The sequence below is a fragment of the Manis pentadactyla genome, chromosome 6 (genome assembly GCF_030020395.1).
Source record: "Manis pentadactyla isolate mManPen7 chromosome 6, mManPen7.hap1, whole genome shotgun sequence".
Taxonomy (NCBI): Eukaryota; Metazoa; Chordata; class Mammalia; order Pholidota; family Manidae; genus Manis; species Manis pentadactyla.
The window spans coordinates 64382586-64404684 of record NC_080024.1 but is presented as its reverse complement, the minus strand read 5'-3'; the positions used below and the strand labels follow the sequence as shown (position 1 = coordinate 64404684).

Genomic DNA, 22099 nt, shown 5'->3' with positions numbered 1-22099 from the left:
AGATAGCAACACATACTTTAATATTAAAACATTTTAAACAACTACTGATTTAAAATTGTATTAACATCCCAGTGAACCTGGCTAACTCTAGATATATTTTTCTTGGTGAAGTGTTAGATATTTGTATTTTCAGAATAATTTGATAAAGACAGTTGAGTAACTAGGAATGTAAAATAATTCTTATTATACATAGCATTTTTTTCCACTTGATTTTGTGAGCAGTACCCAGAGTTACTTGTGGCTTCCTATAATAATAATGAAGATGCTCCTCATGAACCTGATGGTGTAGCCCTTGTATGGAATATGAAATACAAAAAAACTACCCCAGAGTATGTGTTTCACTGCCAGGTAAGATGGCCTTTTAACAGTCTTCCCAAAGTTTAAGAATTCATTAATGAATTCAGACAAGTGCCTTTTTTCTTTTCTTGTCAACGTAATGATTTCATTGGATTGGCATTTACTAAACCACCCTATATTTGCAAACAGATGTTAACAGAAAACTGAAGACTTCTCAGTTCAGCATGATCTGCCTTTTGTAGCTTTTCTGACATCTCTTATGTTTAATCACACCTAAAGTCCTTTGCTGTTGTGATTTTCTGTTATTGTGATTGATTGCATAAAAGGAATCTTTTATAAAATGTCTTTTCTACAGGGAGTTTCTCAGGAACTTATTTGTTGAATATACAATTAGACAGTTGGCCCACTGAATTACTTATACATAGCCTGAGGAATTGTAGCTAAATAGTTTTAAGTAGAAGCATATGTTTAAAGTAGGAAACAGATCCAGATTTTAAAAGTGGAGTTAGTGGGAGGTTAGAATTTGCAAGCCTTTTCTGGTTGCATAAGTTACAATCTTTTAATAATACATTATTCTGAAAAAACACTTAACTGAATAAAAACCAGTATATACTCTGTTGTCAGATTACTCTCAGTGACTAATGCAGGGCCAGTTGTCTTTTGATCTAATGCTGTAATCAAATGAATAATTTTTTGCTTTTTTCAAAAATTGCTTAAACTTATTTATGTAAATATATTACATTTTACTTTTAGGCAAAGCTATTTTAAAGATAATTTTTATATTCTGAAACAAAATGAAAATTTTAAGTGAAGTTATTATTTTTATAATCTCTTATCTTACAATAAAGAGGAAAATGTTTTGGATATAAACTTATTTTTCTAAGTTGTCAGGCTTCTTCTATTTGAATCTTAAGCATAAAAATTTTACTTATTTGCAGTCAGCTGTAATGTCTGCTACATTTGCAAAATTTCATCCAAATCTGGTGGTTGGTGGTACATACTCAGGCCAAATTGTGCTGTGGGATAACCGTAGCAATAAAAGAACTCCAGTGCAAAGAACTCCACTGTCAGCTGCTGCACACACAGTAAGTAAAGAGGTTATTTCCATTAGACTTCTGAGCTCCTTCACCATTAAATACATAGTAGTGTCCATTAGAGTACTCTCAGGATGTGGTTTCTTTGATATATGAATTCCTCATCATTTAGCAACCATGAAAGAATATCCTCTCTGTATTTTTGGAAATCTGTTTTATTAGAAACTCATCTGTCTTCTGAGACAAACTTTGGTAGGCAAAAGAATAGCATCAAACTTCACATTAAAAATACCCTCAAGATACGAGATTGTTTTGATAGGAAGCAGAATACCTGTGATTATACAGTAAAATTTGTTTCATTTTTGGTAAAATAATCCCAGAAAACTCTCTTTACTGTCTTTGTTTAGCATCCTGTGTATTGTGTAAATGTTGTTGGAACGCAAAATGCTCACAATCTGATTAGCATCTCTACTGATGGAAAAATTTGTTCATGGAGTCTGGACATGCTTTCCCATCCACAGGTAGGTTAGACTTAGAAAACTTGGAATTTTTTTAACAAATGTAATTTTTTAAGTCTGCATAAACCCAGCTTACATTTTTTCATAAATGGTGTGTAATAGTATTACGGTAAGAGTGTATAAACCTAAACATGTGTTATAGTTTGTTATGTTTATACTTTATTTTCAAACCTGCTCCATTTAATCAGATTTATGTAAGTAGTATGATAAAAGAATTGTTCACAAGCCAATTAATAGTAGAGATTTTCTTTAAAAAGTTAAAAATTACAAGCTAACAAAGTAATTTTCTCAATTTTTCCTATGTAGGATAGCATGGAATTGGTTCATAAACAGTCAAAAGCAGTAGCTGTGACATCTATGTCCTTCCCTGTTGGAGATGTCAACAACTTTGTTGTTGGGAGTGAAGAAGGTTCTGTGTACACAGCATGCCGCCATGGCAGGTAAATCTAAACTGGAATTTGCAATTATTTAAAATTCTACTTTGAATAATCTCATTAAAACAAATTGCCATTTGTTTAAGTAGAAATCTCTCCTGGAGTCACTTACTTGTGACAAATTATTTGAGTTTAGGTATATAAAATTAAAACAAACACTTTTTTAAAATGAAAGGTTATTTTGGATCATGATGTGTTCTGGATTTTGGTTGTTGTGGTATGTTGTGGTTGTATATGTGTGCATGTGCTCGCAAAATTTAGTGGTAGGAAGTAACAATATGTAGATGTTATCTACTGACCTTTAAAGTTGTAAATAAGATTTTCAACCATTTTCCATTTTGATTTATTTGGATATTGAACTTTAGTTCAACCCTCCTGATAACTGTATAGTAATGCCATGTACACATTTTAAGTTGACTAATATTTCTCTTGCTGTTCAATCTGTTTTGAAATTGTATAGCTGTACTTTATCAATTACTTCCTTAAAAAAAATTGATTATTCAGATTTCATCTTAAATACAGATCAACTACACTTCAAAGCTTTTGATTTAAAAGTAGCCCAAATTTTCTCTCTTAACACGTACATCTCTTTGTCTCTACTACACCACTTCAGATACTGGACTTTTGAGTTCTTTCTTCAACAGCATGATCTTTATTTTATGGTTCCAAAATGTACTTACTGCTCTAGTAGTGTTTCAGATCTGGATAGAGTAATGCTCAACATAAGTTGTTCTTATGTGTTATGAGCACAGAGTTAAGTTTGTTAAAATTATGTCAAAGTCTGATATATCCGTGATCTACTTAAGATTTCCCTAACATTTTTACTTTTGTGAAATAGTAAAGCTGGAATCAGTGAGATGTTTGAGGGACATCAAGGACCAATCACTGGTATCCATTGTCATGCAGCTGTTGGAGCAGTGGACTTCTCACATCTTTTTGTGACTTCATCATTTGACTGGACAGTAAAACTTTGGACAACTAAGGTATCTAGAAACTGATATCTGCTTATTTGATCAGGTTTCTGACACAAGGTGGTGCTCTAACACTACACGGGAAAGGCAGAAAGCTTTCTAATAGCTTAGAATGATTTACTGATAAATCAAACCTGGTAAGAAGTTACAGAGAACATGAGTGAGGTGCTACATGTTGTATGTGTATATATGCTGACAAATATGTTAACCCGAGACATAACCAAAGACCAGTCTTCCCACCACTTCCAGCTTTTCGAGCACAGAACTGTTTACCCTGATCTGAGTTGGGGAAAAAGCCCCTGAATGTCTTCCATAGCACCTTACCTAGCTCTCATACAGTGCAGCACAAAAGCCATACATTTGCTCCTTGAAGAGCTTTTAGAGGCTTGTTCAGAACTACAGTGGCTCTCTGAACTGATGGAAAATGTAGGAAGACAGATAACTGATGTACAATAAGTCTTACACAATAAGGCTGTACATAGTAAACTTGAATTATATTATGTAAAGGCATGGATACATATGTATTTTTGTTTTCCACAATAAATAGTTTAAATAGCTTGTTTTGGTTTTAGTAAGCTTCAATTATTCAAAAACCCAATTATGTTATAAAGTGCTTTCTGATCCTCCAGTAATTCCAGATAAATGTGACATTGGCCTGTCTCATTGGAAGTCTCAAGGCAAATCCAGGTAGGGAATGTTACTTTCTGTCGTAGGCCTTGTAATTTCATTTGACCCCATTTTAAAGTTAAAGTGCCTTGACTTTGCTGTTTAGCTTTTCTCACAGTATTACGTTGTTGCTGGCAAAACTGCATATTTGGAATATCAGATTGTATTTAAGTTAAATTTTAAGCTGTATTTTTTCATCTTCCCATCTGCCTTATCCTATATGCTGACATTTGAATAGTTTGTATGAAACAAAGTTTAGAGACCTTATTTGGTTCTTCAGTTAATCTTTCAGAAAACCTAGTGGTCTTGAGCTCTTCTTCACTATTACAGTGAACTCCTACTTATTTGTCAAATGCTGGCCTCAGAAATCTCAGATGAACTCACTGTTCACTCTTATACTTTCAGCGTGCTTTTTTTTCAGTCTAAGATGAAGTGAGTTAGAAAACTGTGCCTCTAAAAGCTTGCCTTTTAAAATTGAGAGTTTTCAAGTTTGGCAACAGATGATAGAAAAATAGCACCTACCTTAAGTGTAATGAAGGAAACATAGAAAAGTGCTTACCACAGTGTCTAGCATGGAACAGGCACTTAACAATGTTCAGTTCCTCCTTTTCCCCTTCTGAGGATCAGAGAAAGACTGAATGCATTCAATCATCTGTTTTCATTCTGGGGTTATTCTTGAATTTTTGTTCTTTTAATGAGATTTATACAGTGGAAAGATAGATCAAGATGATGATTTTCACAACCACAGGCAAAGACATGAATAATTAGCTAACAAAACCAAAGCAAGATGAACAGTTGGAAAGAGGAAGCCAACCATTTCTCTCTAGATTCTGGTAGCCATATAAGGGGCTAGATTTCTGGATATGCTTTTACCTTAGTAGTTCTTTGTGTAGACACAGGAGACATTACATCTTTGTTAGGTTGCCAGCTTTCATTTTCAATTGAATATTTTATCTGTTTGTAGATTTATTATTTTATACCTCAGGGCTTCAGTTTGCCAGCCTTTATTTAGCTTTAAATTTGAGGCTTCCATCATTACATATATTATCAACAGGACTAGAAAATGAAGAGTTCGTCTTCCTAAACAACAGAACTTATATCTGCAATAGCAGACTGATGCCTGCTTCTGTGGTACTACACAGCTGGTTAATTGGTGGTTGATGTTTTTTGTTCTTATATTTTGCTGTATTTCAACCTAGAACTGTCTGGACTGAGTACTGAGTAAGAATGACAGGCAGGTGTATCTCTTCCTTTGCTTATTGAGCTAGGCATTGCTTCCTTATGTGAGCTTCATTTATTCACTCAACTGTGATATATGCCTCTCCCTATCCCCCACCAGACATCCCTCCCCATTAGTGGCCAAAGGATAGTCAAGCCAATATAGAATAGAGTGTTTTCATACATGTCCAACAGCCCTCTAAAACTTAATCAGAAGAATTACTTTTCATTTTAACTTTTCTACAGACAGATAGTTCTAATGAATGAATGATAGAATAGCAGCAGTCTGCTGAGTAAATATTTTTTAATTTGGTGGCCATATTTTGGCTCCCAGTGTCATTGTTTTTGTCTTGGATTTATACTTCACGGTTAATTGTGTTGCTGTTATTTATTTCTGCCTTGTCAAAAAATTTGATAAGAACCTCTGTGCTCTCCATCACAATGGTAATGAATAAAGAGCAAGGTTTTTAAATATATCTCTTTTTAGAAACATTGTTCCAATTCCATTGAAAGTTAAACCAGTATCTTCACATTAATGAATTTAACAAATTTTAAATGTTTTTCCTCTCTGCCTCTACTTTTTAAGTGTTTTCTGACTCTGAGAATTGAACCCCCAGAATGTGGAAGAATGGAGCATCACATATTATTGTATCTTATATCCTTTAAGGTCTGGTTCTGCCCCAATAGCAAAACAAGATTCCTTTTTTCCTCCCTTTTGTAAGTCCTCTAAAAAAAATCCCTAGAAATCTCAGTTTGGCATTGCCTCAGATTTAGTGTAATCTACTTCTGCAGACAGCTTCTACTTTTTGCATAGCCAGGAATTTATAATGCAGGAACAGTTTCAGGTCATCAAATTACTTTCATTACTTTTTTGAACTCAGTTGTATTTAGTAAAGAAGATAACCAAAGATGATTTTCCACATTTTGGTGAAGTTTAAACCAACCAAGGCATTACTTCTAATATGTTTAGAAGGCACTGTTACCTTTTATAAGTACCATAGTTGAAAATTCACAACAGAAGCACTTTGGCAGGACTAAAAAATGGTAGGAAGAATGTGGGGAGTGAATGCATCTTGAAGTTAACCTGAGGATTCCATGAAAATATCAGCATTAAAACAATGTTAAAGAGATTTGACTAATGTTTGTAATAGCAACTATGCACTGAGTTAAAATGAAGAATGCTTTGAAGTTGGGGTGTTTCCTGGGGAAGTCTGATTGGCCATCAGAACCCAGTCCTGCATGGCAATATTTACCTTAGTAATTTCTGCTGGCCAGTGTCCAGCTTGTCCTCTCCAAACTCAGAAACTCAGTTTTGTCAGTCAAATAGAGTTGATTGGCTAAGGGGTGCTTACAGGCTCCTCAGGCACTGATACATTGGAGGATGTCCATTTATTAATTTACTGTACGAAACAATTGCCAGAAGGCCCAGATATTCATCCTGGCCTGACCAGCTCATTGTTTCCTGTAGACAACCCACATAGGAAGCCAAATTATAATCAGAAGATTGCTTGGTGAGCAAGGAATTGGAACAAGGAAGTTTTCTAATTTGAAGGTTTAATGGCATCAAGCAAAGATATTCTGATTCATCATCTTCACATAGGGATAGTCTTGCCATGGGTGGTAATTATCAGAATCCACTGGCTGAGACTCTCTCTCTCCTGGGCAATGCTTGAATTGGGTACTATCTTCATTTTTCTTTTAAGACTCTGCTTCTTTATATTTCTGTTGCTTTAAATAGACACATCCCCTCTTAAGAAGTATCTTCAGTAAGGTTATGTAGGAAGGTATTTCTGACCTTTGGAGTCATTTCTTTTTGAAGAGAATTTTTATTTCTGTTCTGATCTAAGTGAAGACATACTTACTTCCCAGTTCTCTAGAGAGCATCTCTCAATTATTTCCATGTATTTATTATAGGGACTTTCGGTTATTAATTTAGAAATCTCCAGTTACTCCAGAAAAATACAGAATTACTGCATTAATTTCCTAGGGCTGCCATAACAAATTGGCACAAACTGGGTGAATTAAGACAACAGAAATTTATTCTTCTGTATTCTGGAGGCTTGAAAGTCCAAAATGGAGGTGTTGGTAAGGTTACTTCTGGAAGTTCTGAGGGAGAATCTGTTCCTCTGTGCTCTGCCTGTTTCCAAGCTTCTGGAAATTGCCCGCAGTCCTGGCGTTGCTGGGCTTGCAGCTGCCACGCTCCTGCCTCTGCCCTTGTCAGCACGCGGCATTCCCCCTGGGTCTCTCTCTTCAGAGTTTTCTCTTCTTTCAAGACAACAGTCATGCTAGATTTAGGGCTTCTCTAATGCAGTATAAACTCAGCTTAACTTGACTTAACTTACTCTGCAGAAGACCCATTGTTGAGGAGAACTTCTGCCTAAATGGCCTCTAGGCAGCACAGAAGAGTTGAAGAGGGGCACAGGGTCTAGACTCTTGTCTCAGGGCTAATTAGCTTTAAGCCTTTGGAAAAGTCACTTCATCATTCTAGGCCCCTGTATTTCCTTATTTATAATTCCAAATTTCCTTATATATATTTCCAAATATCGTCCCATTTACAGATTCCAGGAGGACGTGAATTGAGGGGAGACGGTATTCAATCCAATACATAACCATAAAGAACTTAGAAAAAAAATAGGACTTGTCCCTTGACTGCAAGTGTTCATTTTCACCACTGTACTAGAATGAGCTACCTTTGCTTATTCAGATGCTGTCTGTTGTTCAAAGGAGGTGTTTGGTTTGAATCATTCTTTGGCAGATATGTTTGCAAACCTTTTATTTGGAAGAATTTTAGAGCTGCAGTTTAGACATTATCTAATTCAGTGACTCTCAGTTTTGGTCATGTTAAAATCCCTGGACTTTTTCTAATTTTTAGCTCACCTGTCACCCTAGACTAATCAGATCAGAATATCTAAGGGAGAGACCCAAGGCAACAATGTATTTTAAAATTCTCCATGGTTAGGGGGATTACAGTGTACAGTCAAGGTTTAGAACCACTGATAACGAAACTTTTGTTTTATAAATAAGGAAATATAGGGGCCTAGAATGATGAAGTGACTTTTCCAAAGGCTTAAAGCTAATTAGCCCTGAAACAAGAGTCTAGACCCTGTGCCCCTCTTCAACTCTTCTGTGCTGCCTAGAGGCCATTTAGGCAGAAGTTCTCCTCAAGTCAAGAAGAAACACTACTATTAAAAAGTACTTTAAGTGATCCACTTGGGTTTGCAGTGTCGTATATAAAATTAATATGAAACAATATTTGGCTACTAAGCATGTGCTTTTTTTTGTGGAGAAAAAATTATTAATCCTGGGATGATTAAGTTTTTAAAGTTAAACTTGAAAAAAATTATAAAAGGTCTATCATCACATTTTTAAAATTTGGGAACATGTTGCTATATATTATATTTTTATTTTTAATATAATCTTTTTATCCAATTATGCGTAATGCTTTTTTCCTGGCTGCATCACAGTCCACTGACTAGAAGGACTATTACATCTAAATCATTTACTGAGACAGTTAGGAGTCATCTTTTTCATAATAAATGTAAATAAGTTTTCATCTAATTTGCATATGCTTTTTTCATAGTTTATAAAAATGGAGTCATATAGTATATGACTACATCATCCACGTATAGTATATTGTGTATACTTGTGTCTGACTTCATTTGCTCAACATTATGTTTGTTGATTCATTCATATTGTTGAATATAGTTGGTAGGTTATTTATTCTCAGCTGTATATTATTCTACTATATAATACACCATAATTTATTTATCCCTTCTCTACTGCTGATAGTATTTGGGTTGCTTCCATTTGAGGGCTGTTATGCATACTATTGCAATGAACATATTTGTAGATACACTCTGATGGACATAAGCACTCATAATAACTTCTGCTGGACATACATCAGAGAGTGAAATACTTGGCCTTAGGATATGCATACATTCTGCTTTGGTAGATACTGTCAAGTAGTTTTCCAAAATGATTTTACCAGCTTATTTATAAATCACCAGTAGTACATGAAGTTTCCCTTGCTGTGCATCCTTGCTAACACTTGGTTCTTTCTGCCTCTTCTCATTTTAATCATTCTGGTGGGTGTAGTTACATTGCATTGTTTTTTTTAATTAATTAATTTATTTTTATTTTTATATTGTTAATGTACAATTCAAGAACATTACGGTTACTAGACACCCCCTATTATCAAGTCCCCCCCACATACCCCACTACAGTCACTGTCCATCAGCATAGTGAGATGCTATAGAATCACTACTTGTCTTCTCTGTATATACTGCCTTTCCTGCGTCCCCCCCACTACATTATGTGTGCTAATCGTAATGCCCCATTTTGCCCCTTATCCCTCCCTTCCCACCCATCCTCCCCAGTCCCTTTCCCTTTGGTCACTGTTAGTCCATTCTTGGGTTCTGTGAATCTGCTGCTATTTTGTTCCTTCAGGTTTTTCTTTGTTGTTATACTCCACAGATGAGTGAAATCATTTGATACTTATCTTTCTCAGCCTGGCTTATTTCACTGAGCATAATACCCGCTAGCTCCATCCATGTTGTTGCAAATGGTAGGATTTATTTTCTTCTTATGGCTGAATAATATTCCATTGTGTATTTGTACCACATCTTCTTTATCCATTCATCTACTGATGGACACTTAGATTGCTTCCATTTCTTGGCTATTATATACAGTGGTGCGATGAAAATAGGGATACATATGTCTTTTTCAAACTGGGCTGCTGCATTCTTAGGGTAAATTCCTAGGAGTGAAATTCCTGGGTCAAATGGTGTTTCTATTTTTAGTTATTTGAGGAAACTCCATACTGCTTTCCACAATGGTTGAACTAGTTTACATTCCCACCAGCAGTGTAGGAGGGTTCCCTTTTCTCCACAACCTCGCCAACATTTGTTGTTGTTTGTCTTTTGGATGTTGGCCATCCTAACTGGTGTGAGGTGATATCTCATTGTGGTTTTAATTTGCATTTCTCTGATGATTAGCGATATGGAGCATCTTTTCATGTGTCTGTTGGCCATCTGAATTTCTTCTTTGGAGAAGTGTCTGTTCAGGTCCTCTGCCTATTTTTTAATTGGATTATTTGCTTTTTCTTTGTTGAGGTGTGTGAGCTCTTTATATAATTTGGATGTCAACCATAAAACTCTTAGAAAAAAATATAGGTAAAAATCTCTTGGACATAAACATGAGCAACTTCTTCATGAACATCTCCCTGCGCAAGGGAAACAAAAGCAAAAATGAACTATATCAAACTATATATCAGATAAACTTATCAGATATATCATTTATGAATATATTCTCACATACTGTAGGATGTCTTTTTGTTCTACTAATGGTGTCCTTTGCTGTACGGAAGCTTTTTAGTTTGATAGAGTCCCACCTGTTCATTTTTGCTTTTGTTTCCCTTGCCCAGGGAGATATGTTCATTAAGAAGTTGCTCATGTTTATGTCCAAGAGATTTTTGCCTATATTTTTTTCTAAGAGTTTTATGGTTTCATAACTTACATTCAGGTCTTTGATCCATTTTGAGTTTACTTTTGTGTATGGGGTTAGACAGTGATCCAGTTTCATTCACTTACATGTAGTTGTCCAGTTTTGCCAACACCAGCTGTTGAAGAGGCTGTCGTTTCCCCATTGTATATCCATGGCTCCTTTATGGTATATTAATTGACCGTATATGCTTGGGCTTATATCTGGACTCTCTGTTCTGTTCCACTGGTCTATGGGTCTGTTCTTGTGCCAGTACCAAATTGTCTTGCTTACTGTGACTTTGTAGTAGAGCTTGAAGTCAGGGAGCGTAACTCCCCCTGCTTTATTCTTCCTTCTCAGTATTGTTTTGGCTATTCTGGGTCTTTTGTCGTTCCATATGAATTTTAGAACTATTTGCTCTAGTTCATTGAAGAATGCTGTAGGTATTTTGATAGGGATTGCATTGAATCTGTAGATTGCTTTAGGCAGAATGGCCATTTTGATAATATTAGTTCTTCCTAGCCAAGAACATGGGGTGGATTTCCATTTGTTAGTGTCCTCTTTAATTTCTCTTAAGAGTGTCTTGTAGTTTTCAGGGTATAGGTCTTTCACTTCCTTGGTTAGGTTTATTCCTAGGTATTTTATTCTTTTTTATGCAGTTGTGAATGGAATTGTTTTCCTGATTTCTCTTTCTGCTAGTTCATTGTTAGTGTATAGGAATGCAACAGATTTCTGTGTATTAATTTTGTATCCCGCAACTGCTGAATTCAGATATTAGATCTAGTTGTTTTGGAGTGGAGTCTTTAGGGTTTTTAATGTACAATATCATGTCATCGGCAAACAGGGACAGTTTGACTTCTTCCTTGCCAATCTGGATACCTTTTATTTCTTTGTATTGTCTGATTGCCGTGGCTAGGACCTCCAGAACTATGTTGAATAAAAGTGGGGAGAGTGGGTATCCTTGTCTTGTTCCCAATCTTAAAGGAAAAGCTTTCAGCTTTTTGCTGTTAAGTATAATGTTGCCTGTGGGTTTGTCATATATGACCTTTGTTATGTTGAGGTACTTGCCCTCTATACGCATTTTGTTGAGAGTTTTTATCATGAATGGATGTTGAATTTTGTCGAATGCTTTTTCAGCATCTATGGAGATGATCATGTGGTTTTTGTCCTTTTTGTTGATGTGGTGGATGATGTTGATGGATTTCGAATGTTGTACCATCCTTGCATCCCTGGGATGAATCCCACTTGATCATGATGGATGATCTTTTTGATGTATTTTTGAATTTGGTTTGCTAATATTTTGTTGAGTATTTTTGCATCTATATTCATCAGGGATATTGGTCTGTAGTTTTCTTTATTTGTGGTGTCTTTGCCTGATTTTGGTAGTAGAGTGATGTTGGCCTTGTAGAATGAGTTTGGGAGTGTTCCCTCCTCTTCTACTTTTTAGTAAACTTTAAGGAGGATGGGTATTATGTCTTCACTAAATTTTTGATAAAATTCAGGAGTAAAACCATCTGGACCAGGGGTTTTGTTCTTAAGTCTTTTTTTTATTACCAATTCAATTTCTTTGCTGGTAATTGGTCTATTCAGATTTTCTATTTCTTCCTGTGTCAGCCTTGGAAGGTTGTATTTTTCTAGAAAGTTGTACATTTCTTCTAGGTTATCCAGTTTGTTAGCATATACTTTTTCATAGTATTCTCTCATAATTCTTTTGTATTTCTGTGGTGTCTGTAGTGATTTTTCCTTTCTCATTTCTGATTCTGTTTATGTGTGTAGACTCTCTTTTTATCTTGATAGGTCTGGCTAGGGGTTTATCTCTTTTGTTCATTTTCTCAAACAACCAGCTCCTGCTTTCATTGATTCTTTCTATTGTTTTATTCTTCTCAATTTTATTTATTTCTGCTTTAATCTTTATTATGTCCCTCCTTCTACTGACTTTGGGCCTCACTTGTTCTTCCTTTTCTAGTGTCATTAATTGTGAGTTTATACTGTTCATTTGGGATTGTTCTTTCCTGAGGTAGGCCTGTATTGCAATATATTTCCTTCTTAGCATGGCCTTCGCTGCGTTCTGCAGATTTTGTGTTGTTGAATTATTGTTGTCATTTGTCTCCATATATTGCTTGATCTCTGTTTTTATTTGGTCATTGATCCATTGGTTATTAGGAACATGTCGTGAAGCCTCCATGTGTTTGTGGGATTTTTCATTTTCTTTGTGTAATTTATTTCTAATTTCATACCTTTGTGATCTGAGAAGCTGGTTGGTACAATTTCAGTCTTTTTGAATTTACTGAAGTTCTTTTTGCAGCCTAGTATATGATCTATTCTTTAAAATGTTCCATGTGTGCTTGAGAAGAATGTGTATCCTATTGCTTTTGGATGGAGTGTTCTGTAAATGTCTGTTATGTCCATCTGTTCTAATATGTTGTTCAGTGCCTCTGTCTCTCTACTTATTTTCTGTCTGGTTGAACTGTCCTTTGGAATGAGTGGTGTGTTGAAGTCTCCTAAAATCCTAAAATGAATGCATTGCATTCTATTTCCCCCTTTAATTCTGTTTGTATTTGTTTCGCATATGTAGGTGATCCTGTGTTGTGTGCATAGATATTTATAATAGTTTTATCCTCTTGTTGGACTGAGCCCTTTGTCATTATGTAATGTCCTTTTTTGTCTCTTGTGACTTTCTTTGTTTTGAAGTCTATTTTGTCTGATACAAGTACTGCAACTCCTGCTTTTTTCTCCCTGTTAGTTGCATGAAATATCTTTTTCCATCCCTGTTCTTTCGGTCTGTGTATGTCTTTGGGTTTGAAGTGAGTCTCTTATAGGCAGCATAAAGACAGGTCTTATTATTTAATCCATTCACTGACTCTGTGTCTTTTGACTGGTGCATTCAGACCATTTACATTTAGGGTGATTATCAATAGGTATGTACGTATTGCCATTGCAGGCTTTAGATTCGTGGTTACCAAAGGTTCAAGGGTAATTCCCTTACTATCTAACAGTCTAATTTAACTCACTTCATGTGCAATTACAAACACAACTTAAAGGTTCTTTTTTTTTTTTTTCCTCCTTTTTCTTCCTCCTCCATTCTTTTTATGTTATGAATCATATTCTGTATTCTTTGTCTATCCCTTGAATGACATCTATTTAGCCTGAGGAATACTTCCATCTATAGGACTCCATCAAAAATTCACTGTAGATGTGGTTTGTGGGAGGTAAATTCTCTCAATTTTTTCTTATCTGAAAATTATTTAATCCCTCCTTCAAATTTAAATGATAACCTTGCCAGGTATAGTATTCTCAGTTTGAGGCCCTTATGCTTTACTGCATTAAATATATCATGCCACTACCTTCTGGCCTGTAAGGTTTCTGTTGAGAAGTCTGATAGCCTGATGGGCTTTCCTTTGTATGTGACCTTTTTTCTCTCTCTAGCTGCTTTTAAAAGCCTGTCTTTATCCTTGATCTTTACCGTTTTAATTACTGTATGTCTTGATGTTGTCTTCCTTGGGTCCCTTGTGTTGGGAGATCTGTGCACCTCCATGGCTTGAGAGACTATCTCCTTTCCCAATTTGGGGAAGTTTTCCACAATTACCTCCTCAATGACACTTTCTATCCTTTTTTCTCTCTCTTCTTCTTCTGGTACCCCTATAATGTGAATATTGTTTCGTTTGGATTGATCACACAGTTCTCTCAATATTGTTTCATTCTTAGAGATTCTTTTTTCTCTCTGTGCCATAGCTTCTTTGTATTCCTCTTCTCTAATTTCTATTCCATTTACCGTCTCTTCTACATCTAATCTGCTTTTAAATCCCTCCATTGTATGTTTCATTTCAAATATGGAATTTCTTAATGATTGGATCTCCAACTTAAATTCATTCCTGAGTTCTTAAATATTTTTCTGTACCTCCGTAAGCATGTTTTTGATTTTTATTTTGAACTATCTTTCAGGCAGATTGGTGAGCTGCTCAGCCCGTAGAGTGAGGTTTGGGGTCATAGGGGCGTGGTGCTGGTGCCTGGGGGGAGGAAGATCTGTTTCCTGATTCCCATCTGTGGTTCGTGTCTCCCGTGTCAGAGCCAGTGGCCAAGCACACAGGTGTAAGCCTCTGTGCTTGGCGTCTCTAGCTTTTGTAGGCGGGGCCTCCCTCTGGCTGACCTGATGCCAGCACAGTGACTGCAGGCTTGCGAACCAGTGCTGGCAGTCTAGGAGGAAGGCGCAGCAGGCTGCATGTCACAGTTGGGGGACCTCAGAGCTGAGTAGGCAGCCAGGTGAATAGAGCGCCTGAAGCTCCTCAAAGTTCCCACCCAGCTGGGCAGAGCACACCCAGACAACCTTGTCCAGCTCTCCCCTCCCCTGCACAGCAAGCTCCGTGCAAACCCCGCCCCTTCAGCAGCCCTCTCGCGGCTAGGAAGCCTCTCAGACTGCCTGCCTTTCCCTTGTACTATTCCTCCACAAATGGCAGCAATCTGTCTCTCAAGCACTCCACCTATCTGAGCTCCTCAACGTCCAGAGCACCACACAGTGTAGGTTTCTTCTCCCAAAGCGGACCTCCAGGGCTCGGTGTTCAGCAGTTCTAGGCTTCCACCCCCTCCCCCGCTCCATCTCTCTTCCTCCCACTAGTGAGCTGGGGTGGGGGAAGGGCTTGGGTCAAGTCAGATTAAGGCTTTCAAAGGTTACCCTGTTTCGTGAGGTCCGCTCTGTTTGTGAGGTCTGTATGCAGTCTAGTTCAGCCCTCTTTCTTGTTGCTCTTTTAGGGTTAATTGTATCAATTAACTAAATTTTCATACTATTTGTGGTTTTGGGAGGAATTCTTCATCTCACCTCTCACGCCGCCATCTTGAATCTCTTCCTCCGACAGCTTTTTTACCCAACTAGAGTTAGAGCCTTCTGAGGGAAGGGACTGTTTATGCTCACTGTTACATTTCCTGTGCCCACTGCATTGTGGTTTTAATTTGCATTACCTTGAAACTAATGAGATTAAGCCCCTTTCTGTGTATTTATTGGCCATTCTGTGAAGTGCCTGTTCAAGTCTTTTGCCCATTTTTCTATTGATATGAACCCCTTTAGAAAATTATGTAGACCCCTCTTAACAGAGTAGAGCATGTGAACATGTTTGTGAAGAACTTCTGTTTTCAGCCTTTGATGAGAGACCGTAAAATTGCCTGAAAATGGGATGTTCTTGAAAAAGTACACAATCGCATCAGGAGTAATAGACTTTTGCATGGTGGTGGTTTATCATTGGTGTGCACCGTAATCACTGGGGAGCAACACTGGAAACACTCATGAAGTATGTGGAGGGTGGAGCCCTGCATCTGGATTTTCTTAAAGCTCTGCAGATTGCTATGCCCATCCTAAGTTGAAGACCATTACCCACAGTGAGACTTCATTTGGCATTGTTGCCAAGGAGAGTTATAGGAAAATAATGATCTTAGGAGAAAAAAAACTTCTTAGTTTCTGGTTTTAGTTTACTTTTAAGTTCTGTTAAAAATTTGTTTTCTTAATTGCAAACAAGTATTTTTGGCTCTTAAGACAATCATACTGTTGAAATTTACTATCTCTGCAAATTTTTAATTCATACTCTTAAACTTTTTATTATGGAAATTCCAAATAGATATAAAAGCCAAAAGAAGAGTGTAATGAAGCCACTGTAACTATTACCTAGCTTCTGCAATTATCAACGTATAACCAGTCTTGTTTGATCTATTCCCACACATGTTCCCTACCCACCCCTGGATTATTTTAAAGCAAACCCAGACATATTCTGACTTTAAATATTCAGTATGTATATCTAAAAAAATTAAGTCTTGTTTTTAAAAAAGCCATGATATTATAACCCCCAAAATGAACAATTCCTTAATTTCATCAATAGCCAATCAGTATTCAGTAAAAATTGCCTTTTACTATTTGTTTGACGTGGGATTCAAATGTAAGCTATACATTTGCAATTGACATATATTTTGAGCCCCTCTTGAAATAGAATTTCCTTCCCCCTCTTCTTTTCTTCTGCTATTGTTGAAGAAGAAACCAGGTTGTGGTCCTGTTGGAGTTTCTCACAGACTGGATTATGCATTCTTACCATATTCATATTGTTATGTATAGTTGTGAATTATTTATTCTTTAAAGAGATGCCTACCCTCATGCATCACTTGGCTTCTCACAGTCCTTACCCTAATATCTCCTGTCTCTTTGGTCATCTGAAACTCATTCTGTAGTAGATTCCTCAGAAGGTGCTTGTGGATGCATTATTCCCATATTCACAAGAGTCTGTCTGGTTACAAAGGTCCTTTTGGCTGTATATAAAATCAATGATTTACATTTTTTTCTTTGATTACCCTAAATATGCTACTCTTGTCTTCTGGCAAAAGTATTTGTTGTCAAAAAGTCTGATGAAAATGTGATTTTCTTTTCCTTTGTCCCCATCTTTAAAAAACCTGGGTGATCAAGTATTTTATTTTTTTTAAAGGGTTGGTTGTCCTTGATACATATTATATTGTGTGTATATATATATATATGCACAGTTATACACTATATATAGCTTCAAGCTTTTATTTTAGGAGAAGTCTCTTAAATTATTATTTTTTATATTTGTCCTATAGTACTACTTTGACTTTCTTCTTCAAGGCCATTCATCATTATAGGTGTATCCTTGTTTATCTTTTTTGTCTGTCACTTTTGAAAAAATTGACTTTATCTCTTCTTTCTTTTATAAATAACAGTGCTATTGAGACATAATTCATGTACAATAAAATTCATCCTTTTAAAGTGTATAATTCACTGGTTCTTAGGATGTTCACGGCTATTTTCATAGTCACTGTTACCGCTATCTAATTTTAGATATATAGATTTAGGTAATTTGGAAAATTTCTGAAGTTTGAAAATTTCAGAAAGCAACTATACCTATTAGCAATCACTCCTCATTTCTCCTCCCCCAGCTCCTGGAAACCATCTAATCTACTTTCTGTTGCTATGGAACTTCCTTTTATGGACAGTTAGTGGACATTTCATGGAATCATACGATAGGTGACTGGCATATTTCAGTTTGCATATTTTCAAGGTACATCCGTCTCATAGTAGGTATCAGTACTTCATTCCTCTAATGGCCAAATACTGTCCCTTTGTATGGATATACCACTTTTTGTTTATATGTTCATTAGTTGATGAACATTTGGGTTATTCCACTTTTGGGCTAAGAGTAATGCTGCTGTGAACACTCCCATATAAGTTTTTGTGTGTACATATGCTTTCGTTTCTCTTGGATGTATACCCAGGAGTAGAATTGTTGGGTCATATGGTTAATTCTAATTAGCATTTTGAGGAACTGCCAAACTGTTTTTCAAAGCAGCTGTACCAAATGACATTTCTGCCAACAATGTATGAAGGTTCTGATTTCTCAACATCCTCACACTTTTCATTGTCTGTCCTTTTTATCATAGCCATCCTAGTGATGCAAAATGATATATTGTTGTTTTGATTTGCATTTCCCTGATGGATGATGGTGTTGCACATCATATCAAGTGCTTATTTTCTATTTGTAGATCTTCTTTGAAGAAATGTCTATTCAAGTCCTTTGCCCAATTTTTATTAGGTTATTTGCCTCTTTATTAAGGAATTGTAGGATTTCTAGATACAACTGACTTATCAGATACATGATTTCCAAATATTTTCTCCAGTTGTATAGGTTGTCTCTTCACTTTCTTGAGGGTATTTTTTGAAGCACATGAGTATTTAATTTTGATAAAGCCCAGTTTATCTACTTTTCCTTTTTTGTTGCTTGTGCTTTTGTATCTAAGAAGCCATTGCTTGAGTCTGTCATAACAATTTATTCTATGTTTCTCCTAAGAGTTTTATATTTTCACCTGTTATGTTTACATCTAGGATACATTTTGAGTTAATTTCTATGTGGTGTAAGGAAGGGAGGGGTCTAACTTCAGTGTTTTGCATGTGCATATTCAGTTGTCCCAGCATCATTTGTTGACAAGACTATTCTTTTCCCATTTCATAGTCATGACACCTTTATTGAAGATCTGCCACAATAGCTTTTTTGGGATTTGACTGTTAACATTTTTTGTTGCTTTTGTCTACTAGTGAAATGAGTCTTTCTCTACTTTTAGGAGGGAGAGAATGAGCAAGGATAGCTTTTCTAGTTTTACAGTCCAGGTTAAAGCTCTCATGTTTTTTACAAAGTGAGTATCTCTATATACTTTCTGAAATGTGTCTTTTCTGTTCTTCATCACTTTTATCTGAACCTACTCTTTCTTTTGTCCCTATTGTGCTGTATTCCACAACTTGGATTCTACTTACAGCAGTTTCTCTCTGTTGAGACTATTTGGTGAGACTTGGATTTGTTGATTATGAGAGTTTATAATGCTTAGACTGTATCATAAGACCTTACTTAGGTCACATTGGAGTCTGCTTGGATCTATTTATAAATGGAATTGTGTTGAACTCCCTCCCAGTTTCTGCCGTTGTTCTCAGACTGACCTCCTTGCTGTCCAGTGAGCAACTGCTGTCAGCTTTGAGGCTCTTCTGTTCTGTTTTTTTGTCATAAGTCCTCATGCCTTCCCATACTTCTTCCCGCAGCCATGCTTATATTGTGCAGGTCTTGTAGTTGTCAGAGGTTTGTTTCTGCCCACTTACATTTTGAGCTTTGTCTCTTGATTTTGTAGTATGTGTTGTCTATCTTTGGTTTTGCTATTCTCATTGCTTTGTCTGGGTTTATAAGGAGATTTGATTAAAAAATAAACTGCCATTGCTATTATCTTTCCAGAATCCTCTCATTGACAGATGGTTTTTTTTATTAAGTTAACTTAATAAAAAATATCTTATGAAGGTTTCACATGAGCAACATTGTGGTTACAACATTCACCCGTATTATCAAGTCCCCACACACACGTCCCATTGCAGTCACTGTCCATCAATATAGTAAGATGCTGTAGAGACATTATTTGACATTGACAGATGTTTTTAAAGAAAAAAACATTTAAAAAAAAATGCTCTATTCCTTTTCTGAAACAGAATGGTATCAACAAGTTAAAAAAAATGCAATCCAGTAGTTGATTCTTCCTAGTTCATAACTCCAGGTAATTCTATAGTGAAACAAATCAGAGGAACTTTTTCTAGGCTGAGTTAAAGATCATAAAATGTTATCATACCTGTTGAGTGTGTACCATATTTTGGCTGTGCTAAGAATCAACTTTTCCCTTTCAGAATAACAAGCCTTTGTACTCATTTGAAGATAATTCAGACTATGTTTACGATGTCATGTGGTCACCCACCCACCCAGCCTTGTTTGCCTGTGTGGATGGCATGGGAAGGCTGGATTTGTGGAATCTCAATAATGACACAGAGGTAAGCAGGAAAATAACAAAAATTTCTCTGAAAAACAGAAAATTGGAGAGTTATTGAATAATTTGTAAAATTCCTTTTATCCCAAGGAATGTAAGAGGGCTCTCTGTGATTGTAGCTTCACAAAGAAACCAAATAAGCTTTGTATCCTAAATAATAAACAGCATGCTGTGCAGAACTGAAGGGAGAAAAATAATGTTGCCAAGAGCACTGGGGCATTTCCTTTTACTTCTGAAAAAACACTATCATGTCTCTAATGTCCTAGCAGAGTCTCATTCATAAGGCAACTGGGTTATTTTTCACTCATAGGCTAGAAAGCAGATAATTACAGATTGTTGAAGTATATTAACTTTAATTCTGAATTTCTAAGTTACCTCTTGGCCTTTATAGAAATGCATATCATCTGTAAACATTAGTTTTAGCCTGACTTGTTTGAATGAAGGAAAAATTTATTTTGATGACTTGTTCCATAAGAGAGTGAAAACTGTTACTGTTACTATAAAATGAATACAGACACTATCAAATTTCCTAATGGCTTTACTAAAATCACTACTGGCAATGAAATTTAACTGCCAGTATTATTTATATTTAGCCAGGTACACATTTTTACTAACTTAGGCTTAAAATGATGTTAGGATTCTATATTGCAGTGTGGTGAAGTAACGTTAGCAGTTCCATCACTAACAGTCACTGGGAAAGTGTGTCAGTGTCGTCCTCCGCAGACCACTCTTTCTCACGTCTCTTCATGTTTCTGGTGGCATCCTTACCTTGAAGTAAAATATAATTGGTTCCATAGGACAAGGAAGTTATATATTGGAAATATAAGAATTTTAACTGTGCTACTAGTTTAGTAGTTTGAGGCAAAATGTTAAAATACAGCTATGAAAAAGTATTAAGCCCTAGCTAGATGATTGGATTTGACTATACATTTCTAGTTACCTAGAATAGTTACCAATTTTATTTTCCTAGTTTGGGTTTTGGTGTCAGAGATTTGTGGTTACCATTAAATTTGGGTCTTTCCTATAATCGTTAATTCGAAGAACATATCCAAATTACAATTTTTCTGTAATAATTTTTGCATTCTTGAGGGGGTTCATCTTTTAGAGATGACTGATGTCTGTTAGAAGGTTTATTTTAAATCAGATTTTGTAATTCATATTGTGCTTTAGTCTGAGTTAGGCATTGCATGTTTGCTCTGAATATAGCAAGTTTCTTTTCCCTTAGTGTAGGAGAGATACAGTCAGATTCCAAGGGGCGGGTGCCATCATCCTGCCCTGTCTCAGACAGTTCATGAAACAAAGGCTTTGGAAAGACCCATACTGCACCTTCAGTATGAGCTGTTTCTAGTAGCTGTGGATCAAATCACAGGTTTCAGCTGACAGAGATGCAAGCTACAAAAATAATTCCTGCCCTCTAAAATTGAACCATCATTTGTTTGTCAGGGCTTTTGAGATATTTCTTTAAAATGGGGTTGTGGCCATCTGTTTTCAAACAGCTTGACTTCTTAAGTTAAAACAATAACAAAGAAACCTTTATTAAAGAGAAGATCTTTCACAATGATGTATCCAGTTATGTGTGAATTTCTTATATCAGGACTTAAGTTATTTTCCCAAACCATTTTCAATGATTGACTGTAATGTCATATCACTGAACAGAAAGAATAAAGTTGGGAAAATTTTTAATCTATTTTCATCTTTGTTTTAAAAAAATGTAACCAGATTGGAAGGAAGAAGAATTATTGTTTTACATGTCCGTAGAAATCTTGATGAAACTTTTAACATTGCACTGTATTTTAAATGACTTCAGGTCCCTACTGCCAGCATTTCTGTGGAGGGTAATCCTGCTCTTAATCGTGTACGATGGACCCATTCTGGAAGAGAGATTGCTGTGGGTGATTCTGAAGGACAGATTGTTATATTTGATGTGGGAGAGGTATGGGGCTCACTTCCTGTTATTTTGACATGTCTATTTAGCTTTCACAGCATTGTAGTGATGGTATCTTCATAGGTAAAACTAGTCTTTGAGATTTATGAATTGTATAAGCCACATGATTATAAAGATAAGACTTAACTTTTCACCACAGAAATGACTCTTGAGTTTAGTTTACTTTTAAACTGGTTATTCCGTGTCCCCATGCAACATATTT

General features: G+C 36.1%; 1 protein-coding gene across 6 annotated transcripts in view; it reads left to right on the top strand.

Annotated features, from left to right (window-relative positions):
• DYNC1I2 (dynein cytoplasmic 1 intermediate chain 2) overlaps window positions 1-22099 on the top strand; it is a 63633-nt gene that overhangs the window by 37869 nt on the left and 3665 nt on the right. For 5 of the 6 annotated variants that reach the window (XM_036879139.2, XM_036879137.2, XM_036879135.2 and 2 more), the window contains 7 exons: window positions 223-348; window positions 1236-1382; window positions 1739-1852; window positions 2156-2289; window positions 3122-3266; window positions 19816-19956; window positions 21760-21885. In XM_036879139.2, coding sequence (XP_036735034.2) covers window positions 223-348; window positions 1236-1382; window positions 1739-1852; window positions 2156-2289; window positions 3122-3266; window positions 19816-19956; window positions 21760-21885 — 933 coding nt within the window. Of the gene's footprint in view, window positions 1-222; window positions 349-1235; window positions 1383-1738; window positions 1853-2155; window positions 2290-3121; window positions 3267-3883; window positions 3930-19815; window positions 19957-21759; window positions 21886-22099 lie in introns of those variants that run through there. The other variant, XM_036879140.2, reaches the window with a different exon arrangement.